Source organism: Apaloderma vittatum, unplaced genomic scaffold, assembly GCF_000703405.1.
Source record: "Apaloderma vittatum isolate BGI_N311 unplaced genomic scaffold, ASM70340v1 scaffold8510, whole genome shotgun sequence".
In the NCBI taxonomy this organism is placed as follows: domain Eukaryota; kingdom Metazoa; phylum Chordata; class Aves; order Trogoniformes; family Trogonidae; genus Apaloderma; species Apaloderma vittatum.
Window position 1 is genome coordinate 30,865 of NW_009695030.1, and position 12,425 is coordinate 43,289.

At 41.7% G+C, this 12,425-nt stretch overlaps 1 protein-coding gene across 1 annotated transcript in view; it reads right to left on the bottom strand.

Moving 5' to 3' along the window:
• Positions 1–12,425, bottom strand: part of LOC104274090 (latrophilin-2-like) — a gene marked incomplete at its 3' end in the record, with an annotated part of 83,111 nt that overhangs the window by 24,073 nt on the left and 46,613 nt on the right. Inside the window, exon 2 of the mRNA XM_009869621.1 lies at positions 2,889–3,102. Within this exon, the coding sequence (XP_009867923.1) occupies positions 2,889–3,102 (214 nt within the window). The remainder of the gene's footprint in view (positions 1–2,888; positions 3,103–12,425) is intronic.

Below are 12,425 nucleotides of genomic sequence, written 5' to 3' on the forward strand. Positions count from 1 at the left end.
AATTTCCTCAGGCTGCTTTGCATCTTCTGCTTCCCCGTTCATTTAATTTCTTTTTAAATGAAGAGGAAACAGAGGAGATTTGTCCCTGCTAAAGGACAGCACAGCACCAAGGAGTTTGACTATTTTAAGATCTAACCGCCTGAAACGTGCGTCCTCTGCCACTCACTTATGCTACCTCCCTTACCAAATATTCTAGAAATAAGCTTATTTCTATACTCAAGCTTAGTGCATCTCAAGCTTGACCATAGGCAAATACTGGGGTTAATTATCAGAGAAGTGTGAAAGGGGAGAGGGATTTTCTGAATGTCTAATCTAGTTCTTCAATGCTTTAATTTTAACCGTGCCAGTCTGAAGTTTACACGGAAACTAAATGCATCTGAAAGACTTGATTCTGGGATAATTGGGATGTAATTTCAATCAGAGACTAAAAATTTAATAACTACTTTACATAGGTAAAAGCAAAGCAATGCAGTCGTTAGTGTTCTAGTCAGGCTTTATAGGAAAACATTAAGTCAAAAATCTTTTGAGAATTGCAGAAAAGAAAGGGAAAGATAAAAGATAAAGGAGCAGCTTGTTCCGAGCAAGAGGAGCTGATGCATCACCAGTGGATGCTGGCAAAGTTTGTGTGCTAGTATCTCAAATTCTCTGGAAGGGGAGCAGGGCACATGATTACACGGTTTTGTGTTAAACTGGAAACCTCATCTTATTTTTCAGTCTTCAGATTTCACAGCATCGATCTCATTAAGCTAGTGTTTTCGCACGGTAGCTGCAGCAAATACAGCTGCTGTGCAAAAGCTGTGCAGTAATGTTGCAAATGAATGATGAGTCCTTAATAATTGCCGTGGAACTACATTTAACTGCGGGTCTAAACTGAATCGAGTGGTCAAACGTCGTGGTAAAAACACTGCTGGCTGAAGTGATAAAAACATGTCATTAGTCCTTTAGAAGTAAATACTCGATCAGATTTTACATAGCAATGTAGAAACTATCGCTGCTTATTTCTAAAGGTATGGAAGAAAAGTTTTCCCTGCGATCAAAGATTCCAACAGATTAGTTTTTTCTATTCAATATAGGAAAGAAAAGGAACCCACTGAATCTGATAGTTCTTCACGTAAGATTTGTCCATGCAATTGCTGCCATCAAAATACAGCTGATGTGATACTTTTAGATAACAGATCAAGGGCATATGCTGAGTAAAAAACCAACAGTTTGCCTTAGATGACAAAAAATTATGATCACCAATGCAGTTATAAATAAATGAGATACAAGAACTCCTGATATTTCTTAAGAAATTTGCAACGTTCTTCTGTGTTTCCAATATAGCACAAATTGAGCAATTCTGAGGAAAGATTAAAAAAGGCAAGAGACAGCTTTTCTACTTAATGACAGGATCTGAGAAAGAAAACTACGAAAGCAAACTTCCAAATTATTATAAATGCCAGACAAAAATAGAAAGTCAAGTGTCAAATGATCTTTGCCATTTGTTCAGACAAAAAGAAAGAACAAAAGTGAAAAAACCTCTCCCTGAGTATAGACATTCTGAAGCGACATTATGCACGTGATCACAACTTCATTTCAATCTATCAGAAAGCGGGCAAGAGTGGAAGATTGGGAAAGTTCAGAAATACTCTCTGCTATCATAAACTTAGAGTTGATTAATTGAAAAGACTTCCAGTAACAGTTTGATGTCCCCTTAAGCAAGATTGTGCCTCTATATTTGTCTCTGACTACCGTAATCTGTATATTTGCAGTGAACATAAGGAGGACTTTGATCAAAACACAACATGCATTTTACACAACAAGGAAGTCTACAGAGAGGCGCTACATTTACAAAAGCAATTGAAGGTGGTTTCAAAGGGAGTTGACAGATTAGAGGATGATGACACTGCTGCTGCAGTCTCAATGGAAATCTGGCTTGATCTAATTAACAACAATGAACTAGAACCACAAAAAGATAATTCAAACATGATTTAAAGAAGTTATACTACCGTTTTTACTAGCGCAGCGATGGAGCCGTGCCCTTACTGAACAAGTCCCAGGTTGAACACAGAACAAGAATAAAAGGCCCAATAACCTTAATTTAATTCCAGCATTTGAAATTGAAGCCCGAGATCTAACTCAAATATTTGAGTACAGAAGTAAAGAACATGATATATTCACATGAAAATGATAAAAATTTGTAAGTCACACTCACAACAACTTAAGTAAAGTTGGAAATCAACGTGGGAGACTACTGTTAGGAAGTGAGTATACGCTGCTGAGCACTACCACGTTCTAACGGAACACAGTGGGCAGGACAACTCACACGTGTCCTTTGACACGTCTGTGCACGTGTACCAGAAACCTCCCAGTTCAGATTCCTCACTGTAGGGACAACGCACCGGAAGGAAAACTTCCCACCAATGCTGAACTCATTCAGGCTTGTAGCTTAATTCAGTAACAACCAGTGACATTTCCACAACTGTCAGTACCAGGTGACTGCTGCCTGCATGAGGCCTGTGGCACAGGAATCTCTGTGAACATTAGTTCTGCTCCACCTTCTGTACGAAAACCGCTTTTACTGGCTTTTCTGACTGATTGTCTTCTCTGAATGACAATCACTGTCACCAAAACCTAATGTAACTTCTGCTTATATGCATACATGCTTCTGTACCATGACCTGTAAACATCCCGGCATTTAATGATTCGAGTGTTTTCCACTGGATGCAGTTTACAGGTGGGAACTACGGAAACAGGGAGTATGGAAGTTCCTTAGAAATGCAGCATGTATTTGGATACAATTTAAGTGCTGTCTCACCATCTGAAAGACAAGGACACAAATCTCCACAAGGGAATCTCCAAATAAGGGAGTGGTTCCATTGTCCCTGAAATGATATATGCTTTTTTACCTTTGTGTCATAATTTTGTAGGCATCTGGTAGGAAGCATTCTGTGTTCTCCATCTGGAAAGGGTCAGCATCGCAAATCTTGTCATCTGTCCGTCCATAGTTAGCACTTTCTATCATAATAACATCGCTTCCTGGACACCGGAGGTCAATGGAGTAGCCCTCGCAGGAGAGCTCCCTCCGAACCAATCCAAAGGGTAGTGCTGCTCGGCTGAAACCTAAAAAAGAGGGGGAAAAAAGGAGGATTGAGTCTAAAAGATATATTGCATTGGACTGTTCTTTTTTCTGTCACGTAGGCACTAACTCTCACCAGTGTGCTACAGGAAGTGCGCCTTTAAACAGTTCGACCTGGTACTACGTTAAGTGAAGCATCTTTCACGGAACTGTCACATCCCTACACCACTACTGCTGTGTCCTTAACCTGGGAAAAGAGGAAATTCCTCTTTACTTCTTCTAACCCATGCTAGGGCAGACAGTGGTGCAAGTCTGCACGTGTACATTGTACGATCCCATTCCCATTCTTGAATGCAGCTACCAGTGGAATATTATGAAACATAATATTTTCCTTTCTTACAAATGTGTGCCTGACTAGCTTCTGGAAGACAACCTGGGTAACATGGTAGTGTTAAATACCTATTTCTTTGAAATAGTTGATCCTTTCTAGATTTTCAGCAGAATTACCAGTATTTCTTATTTTAAAAAAGTCATCCTAATACAGTGGTGTTAAATACTTATTTCTTTGAAATAGTTGATCCCTTCTAGATTTTCAGCAGAATTACCAGTACTTCTTATTTTAAAAAAGTCATCCTAATACAGTAGCACAAGGCCATTAATATTTCAGCGCAAGCTGCTGGAGACAAGTTGTGACAGCAAAAAAGCAGTAGCTAGTAAGTATAGAAAGTCAGAGCTCTATGGCATTTTGAAAGCAAAGAAAATAAACTTTTCTTACAAAGTATGATGCGTTAGAAAAGGCAAGGAAGCAATGATCTGAAAAGATCAAGACCAACTCAAGATAAGCCCTTGATAGTAAATTTTCATATGAACCAGAGGCTGTCACTTCTTCTACTGAATTAATGATCTGTGGATTAAAACTACTGTACGAAGATGATTAGCTGTTAGGATGCAAAAAAGAGCTGTTGATAATGATCACGCCAGTGTCAAGATGCAGCTCGCTGGCAGCCAGAGCCGATCTCAGCCCTGCCTTCCCCTCTGCATCAGCACCAGCTTTTGTTTGAGTTGTGCAGCAAACTAATGCAAGAGGCTGGTCTGACTCTAACCTCCTCCTGCTGCCGAAGAACCGGTGAGGTCTCAGAGGAGTAGCTCCTTGGCTGGGCAGGAATTCATCACGGTACATGGGCAAGGGGAAAGCCCAAGCGCAGCAACTGGGTCTGCCTCTGTGTTTTGTGGAACCACACCCTACATGAAAGCAGTACCATTACCCTGCCATTATGTTTCAGTATTTGTTAATATGGGAAGAAGCCATATTGCTGTGGAAAGCACCGTGGTTCCATCTCAGATCCACTCCTGGCTGTCAGCTGGGCTGCACGTACCTTGTGCAACAGCACACACTGTTATTAGAGGCTTGCTGAAGGATCATGAGCTGAAAGCTGGAAAGAGCTAAAACACGAATCCATCACATTAACACCCTACATGTTCCTCCCATGCAGCAAATTAAGACAACGAAGACAGAAGCTGCTCACGGCTCAGTGAGGGCGTGAAATGGGCCGAGAGGGGGGTATGCACAAAGCCCCCACCACACACGCACACAGCAGCTCCTTTGATTAATTACATCATGACAGCAGTGAGGACCAGGTACTGCGCTGCTTTTGACTGCCATCCCGACATCCTACCGCTCCCGTCACGTTTAACGCTGTCCACGTAACGCTCATCCCTCCAGCCGGCAGCAATGGTGCCTGCATCTCCCACACTCCGCCTGGCCGCCTCCCCGCTCCCACACGGTTCAGCGGGGAGGGGAACAGCGGCTTTAGCAGTCCAAAGGGGATTTCTGCAGGAGGGCAGGTGGGGAAGGGCAGGGGTGCCCAGGGCCCAGGCGCCGAGGTGCGGGTGGCCAGGCAGGCAGCCGGTCAGACAAACGGATCGTTACCGAGCCAGGGCTGACAAACCCACGCTGAGCCTCCCGTGACAGGCACCAAACCCCTCCTGCAGATCCCGCAGCACGGTCTCCACTTGTGCTGGGAAACACCTTGAATTCAAATCCAAGACCTCTGCAGTTTGTTACAGAGATGAACTGCCTGCAAATCTCATTCCATCATCTATGGCAACTGCCATAAATGTGTTTTATCTTGCAGTTTTCCCCCCTGCAGGCATCCATGAGAACTTGTGTATTAGGAGAAACATTAAAAATACTAGAGCAAGGTTAGATCACTTCATAGGCAACAGAGGACACACCTGAGATTGTAATGTAGATGTTACATTGCAAAAGCAGCAAATAATAAAGCAAAACAATGCAGCACGCGTTAGGCAGGGAGACTGCTCTAAGGAGCTGCTATGGTACAGAAAGAATTTTAACTAACTAAAATAAATAAATTTAATGTCCACTAACAAAGCTGCTGTGATCTTTATGCTGAAGCTTTATTTGTAATTTTTTCCTATCAAGAGAGAAAAAACAAGCGTTATCAACAAGCAAAGTGTAATTCAATCCATCTTGCAACCCTGACAATCGAAGAAAGAACTAGTGGGAGGCCTTGTGAGCAAAAAATCAATATTGCAGCTTTGTGCCGTGCAAATGTGAATACTGCCAAATAGCAGTGCTTAGGGTAAAATGAACTGTTTTGCTCCATTTTCTCCTCTCTGAACAAATGATTTTGAAACGACAGCTTTTTTTTGAGCTATAAAACATCAAGCACTAACTCCCTGCACTTTAGGCAAGTGATTGGAATAAATACCTCTTGGCAACAGGTGCAATGACTTAGGACTGAAATTCATTTACATTCAGGAGATAATTCCCGATAAACAGATGCACTGCCACAGGATGGAAGTTTGAACGACTGGCATCTGAATGCTACCGCCGCCTTCTGCACCATTCCAAGCTTTTCAGACGTAAGTATGCGGCTCTGTCAATAATTACTGTTGTCACCGGTAACTCGGTATATCCAACGTAATTCCCCATGAATATTTTCAATACTGTACTTTCTAAAGAACCTGTGTTGAGCCTGCTGCTTGCCTTACTGTACCTTGCGTAAATCTATTCTGTTTGGCTCTCCTCCTGCAGTTGAAATCAACATTCCTCATCCTCCTGTTAATTGCTTCAAGGCAAACCGTGCCACGGCTGACTCCTGCTGTCTGCCACCCAAGAACGCAAAGCGCTTCCCGATCTCAAAGACCTTCGTGGTGCCCACGCTGGGGCTTCCAGCACAACCTAAACATTAACTCAAGTAAGCATCTATTACCAAATGCAACATATGCTGTCTCTGATTCATTCGTGTTTGTATATATTAATCAGTGTTGGGGGGTGGTTGTTTTTTTTCAAAAATGGAACAAGATTTATACGTAATGAGATAGAGAGTGTAGTTTCTGTCCTGCTGACCATTTTGATTATAGAAAAGCTTCCTGGCAAACATATGTTTCCTGCATGTTTTATCTGCTCACAAATTAGATGAGTGCAGGCTCTTTATTGAAAGAGAAGAAAAAAAAAACCTGCTTCTGCGAAATCACATTTGTAAGAAAAAAAGGTAGAGGGGATTTTTAGTGGTAATACACATTCTTTAATGCTTTATTGCTCATTTCATGTAGAAAAACACACAGAGAAAAATATCTAAATGAAACTTCACAAACAAAAATCTTTTCTCTTATGCTACAGTCCATGAAATGAAAAAATACAATTCCTATGAAACAAAAGTTAACTCAGAACCACGTTTCAGACATATATTTGGCTAAAATTGTTTTATGTAAGTCCACAGTGCCTTCCTTATTTACCATGCTACTGTCTTGGTTCCTTCATTGAAACGATTTGTCTTTAGAAGGATAACCTAAATTTGTCAAAGTGCAAAGAAAAGTTAATAATTCACAGCATCCTGCCCACTAGCATACCATCTTTTTGAGCTGTCAATAATAACAGACTGTGCTAAGTTTGGTAGATAAAAGCAAAAAGGCACCACGGCATTTGAATGTTAACCTCATACAGAGGAAAAACAGTGGAATGTAAACAGGCTAACATCAGCACTCCTCGACATCAGAAGCGAAGAACCTTTGATTAAAACTTAAAGCACAGAGAAAGTCAACATGGAAGTATAAAATTATTTCAAAGAATGCAGATACTGGAAGAACTGAGAATCCAAAACAAATCTCTGCAGAAATAAACATATATGTCTCTGCGAGCAAGGAAATACTGCTTCTTGTGTTATTTGGCTCTAACAGAAAGGTCTTTTGAAAAGAGCACATCTTTTCAAACAGAATGTTTACAGTTGTCTCTTTCACAATCTCTTTTATTTTACCAAATCATGCAACACGACGATTCAAGTTCTACACAAGATGAAGCGAGGCATCTTGGGCAGCATTTCAATAATCTACGTTCAACAAACGCAAAGCCCGCCGAAAACTGGGCTGAGAATCGTCTCCCTCTCCCAGCGAAGGACGTAAATGCGCGCTCGGAGGGAGCACAGAGACAGCTGAACATACTTCGCCATCTGAAAATCATGCAAATGCTCAACATGGGCTCTGCAAAGCTTTTATAATTCCACAGAAAAGCCTCAGCATCCCGCAGTTTCTAAAGAATCCCATGAACTCTGTCAAAGGACACTTTTCTCCGTGTCTCCCAGCACTGTATATATTTCACGCAGACAAGCATGTTATTTTGTTAAACAGCTTTTAAATTATCCAGTCCTGGCCAACAGATCACTACCGATGACTACAAAGACAGAGGCAATTTAAATGACAACTGCGCTTTCTAATTCTATCTTTGAAAGAAAAAAAAGTCACTCTGGCAAGCCTGTCTATTAAAAGATTACCCTGGCACAGCAAGAGCTTCTGATCCCGCACAGGGGTCTGGAGTTCACAGCGCTCGGCTCTGGCAGGGAAAGCCAGCAGCCAGCCCGCGCCGCAGCCCCGCACACCAAACCCCGCTGCTCCGCCGCCGGAAAATGAGCCAGGAAGCTATTTCAAAAACATTCTCCTACAGCTGTAGTCTTTGCCATTTTAAGTAGGTACTCATCATTTTCATTTAAGATGCTGGAAGGAGGAACATCAGGTGAAAAGGGATTATTTAGTGAAGGGAATCTATTTTCTAGTAAGGAACATCTTCCTCATCTTTTTTTAACTCATTCATAAAAACGGCATTAACTCAAAACAAGGTACATGAACGTACGTTCATTATGTGAACTTTAACAAAGAGGCCCGAAGTCTTAAGGAACAGACTTGACCGTTTAAATTACACCAAAGCAAGGCAACTTTTTCATTGAATAAATTAGCTGCGAGAGGTGATTTTTAACATGGGATTCTAGAATTACATTTCTCAGACATACCATTTCATATTTTAATTACTTGGCTAAAATCTGGAAGTCTGTCTTACAAAATAGAAAAATTAATTCCTATCAATAAAGGCTTTTAGAAGTGTTAAGTAACTAATGATGGCATTTTACAATATTTTTTTATATTTTGTTATATCACGATTTAGTCTTTAAAATTTTAAAAATATTTGTCAAATATCTGTGTTTTTCAAGAGTCAGTGCGAGCAGCAGAACTGCAACTGTGCTTAATTTTCTGTAATTATATACCTAGTATTCAGCACACATAAACCTAAAGCTCAGTACTCCTGATTCATGAAATTCAGGACAGGAGCCCGAGTTACGCCCTCTGACTCACACTAGGACGGGTCCTGCCTTCCAGGTTCACTGAAACTTATTCCAATTTTCCTTCTACGTTTTCCACTCTGCATGCAATTCTCAAAAGTATCCCTGTGAGGCTCTCTTCAGCAAAAAAAGAGTCAGGGCTCACCTGCTTTCGGCACCCTGTTGAATGATTCAGCAAAACCTAAAGTGAGCAGCAGCATCGCAGCCTTTTAACGGAACAGCGTCGATCCTCCCCATGTACCGCTGGCAAGGATCTCATTCAAATCCTCCTAAAGAGCTCTCACTCCTTATTCAAAAGGGCAAGAATATGTCTCTCCCAGGCAGCAGAATTAAGGGGGTTGGTTGGTTGTTTATTTGTTTTTCTGTGGGGTTTCTCTTGTTGTTTGGTTTTTACTAGCAGGAGCAAAAAGAGCGCTACGCTGACAGACCTGTAGGCAAAAAGTCCTTCAATCACCCGGAACAAGAACAGTCCGGACAGTGGCCGTGTACACATTTCCACATTAGTCCGTCACATCTCAACCCTATTTTGAAGGAATTGCCACTATGGGAAAAGAGATAGTTTGGTCTTCATGCCCATTGAATCCTTCACTCCCCCTGCTGAGGCTGCCACAGGAGTGCTAATTAACGCTAAATTGTAAAAATGGGCTTCTGGACTTTGAATGCAGCCACACTGAAACTGAATAGAAACCACTAATTCCTGTAATGAAAGTCACCAAACCAGAGCCTGGCAGCGTTTTAGCAATGCCTGCATATGGCAGATGGGAACCATGTGATCTAAACATGAAAGTCTAAATATCTAGTGTAAATATATGTATATTGTCCAGTTCTCACTTAGCACCAAACTTTATTCTCATATGCGTGCACCTTTCCCATCCTTTTCAGTGGAAGCTGTATGCATGAGAGCAAAACTTTGCCCTCTTGATCCAAAATTATCCCAGTTTGAAACAGCATTCATCTGTCAATGGTACTTCTTTTCTTTTGCCAGCCAGATGTCTGTTCTCAGGCTGTAAGAATCTCCTTCCTTTTTTTCCTTCACATCATACACACTTGATCTTCTGCCAGCTCACAAAAAGCACTCTACCCTTTTCTTTCTTGCCGCTAAATACATTGCATCTTCAACATTTCTCAAGGCAAGTAAGTCCCGTGGTCTCTGTAAATCCCCCTCCTGGAGGTTATCTCCAGTTTACCAACTGTGAACTCTCTGAGCACACCACCTGTCAGGAAGAAGCAGCTTCTGAATCAGAAACAACCTCTGAAGCAGGGAGCTAAGACACACAAAGGCTGATGTGTCAGAAATGTTGTGTCAACAGGATTTCCCGTTGAATTATTTCCTCTGCACGGGGTACTGGTAGCGGAATAAAAATAAATATTCTTTTATTTTCCATAAAAATGTATTTTGACAACAATTTATATTTCCAGTTATCTCAATCCTTTTTCACTGGAAACCATGCGTTGAGGAGGGGCAGAAGAAAGTGTAATGTCCATGAGCAGTATTCTGCGCGAACAGCTGACACAAGAAATATGCCTTTATTCCCATCTTCAAGAACCCCAAAGCCTTGTCACCTCAGAGTTTGAGAGAAGCCATGCAGAGGTGTACCATTTCCTTGGGAATATGGGCATTAGTGAAATCATTCTAGGAGCTGACATGCTGGGTGCCAATGATAACCCTTGATGTCCCGTGTACGCCGCCTTCTTAAATGGGTTATACCCTAACCTGCGTAAGAAAGCAAATCATTTCATCTCACTAAAAGGTAGAAACCTGGTAATTCTGTGTCATTTTGAAGAGAATGATATTCTACGAGTGTCAGAGTCTAAAATACCAAAGCATGGGCCTAGGGTTAAAAAATTATCACAGTTTTAACTGAGTACTGGACGATTGTTACCACACTGTAATATCTGAGATCACAGTTGTAAAATTACAAAGGGAGCATTTTCTTGTTTACAAACAGAATTACATGTAAGTTAGAAATGGAACCAAGCAACAATGCAGAGTTCATATACTCTCCTTTGTTTCAATTAAATGATGGGGTGGAGTCAACTGTCACGGTATAATTTACAGTGGAAAAATTATGTGGTTTATTTTAATGATAGCAAGAGTGCTTATGAGCAGGCAAATAGCACAGCAATCCCCCTTCTCCTTCAGTACAGCTTCTGGAACACTTCTGAGGACTCAGGAGAAAGAAGTACCCCTGGAAACATAAAGGCTCAAGCTCCAGCAAACGAAACTGCCAAACCAAAATACACAGTCATACCTTTGGAAAACAACAGGAGCAATGTGACGAATGTACTTTAAGGTAAATGTGCCGTCGCTTCAAATATTCCCACAAATAGATATGAGACAAGAGTAGCAAGCAATCTTGGAAAATGCCTGTCAGAGTGAAAAGCTTTCTTCCTGACCTTACCTTCCATGAAATATTTGTGGATTTCGAAAACACTGCTCTAGAGAGGAGAGGGATACATGGTTTTTACAACATACTTTAGGTGCCGGCACATTCCAGGAATCAGGGGACAATCCTACACAGATAGTTGAGAGCATCCTCTGAATGCTAAATTACACAAAGAAAGGAAAACTATTTAACTGTTTACCAAAAAGCAGGTAATTTTAAAAGTCCTAAGGAACATAGACAGTTCTAACATGCTCCTTGGGTAGCAGGGAGTGAGAATGGCAACACAGGTCCCCTGTTAAACAGCTGCTAACCACCTATAAAGGAACTGCATATCCACAGACCTCGCTGCAAACATGAAAGACAAGGGAGATAAAGTGACAGGATAGCTAAATTCCACCTGGACTCAAATTCAGGGCTTCTGAATTTGGATTCTGGTTTTTAATCCTGGAATTTGTGTAACCCGCCCCCCCGCCACCATCACAATGTGGATGTAAGATTGTTCTCAGCTTTTAGAGAACCAGCTAATGACTACTCAAACAAAATAAATGAAAAATCAGGATCCCTGAAATCTCTCTCTGAGTACTAAAGACAGAAAGTAAACAATTTTCCATAATTATGTGATAAGAGTTCCATAATTAATGCTATTTACATTAGAAAGTAACAAAAGGGATGAATACAAACTGTAATACAACACGGAAAGGAAAAGTTTGCATTTATTAATTACTTCTATTTAGAAGCACACATCTAATAGCTGAAAGGCTGTGCTTCCAAAGTTGTCCAGTGATCTTAACACAACCAATAATAAAGGACTGGGAAAGCTCTGCACCAGACCATGGGGAAAATCACCATTGGGTGCTCAACTACAACCTCAATAACCAGCAAGACAGAAGTGCTGCACCGTTACTACACATGAGGAAGGTAATTTCCTCAGTAATTCATATATTTTGAGTAGTGCTTCACTGTACCAGGCTGCAGTTTAAAAAAAATCTTTCCTTACGTGTCTAAAGCAAGTATTTCAGGAGGAGGCATCCATGAAGTATAAAAGATCCAATTGCTCCACTTTTTTCCACGCCACCTAAAATGACACTTCCCTCGTGAAAGCGCCGTGTTTTCCTGATGCATTATTTAAGCGTACAAACAGGCGGACGGCTTCGGCAAGTCAGAGGGGATGGCTCCTGATCTAACCGCCGGGTCGGGAGGGAGCACCAGGGCTGCCCAGGAGCCGCGGGTCCCACGGGGCTGCCCCCTCCTCGCCATCCCGGAGGCCAAAGTCGGCCTTGCCCAGCCAGCTGCCAGCCTCCGGCTCCCACCCACGGGGGTCCCTCCACCCGCTGATCCGTTTACACT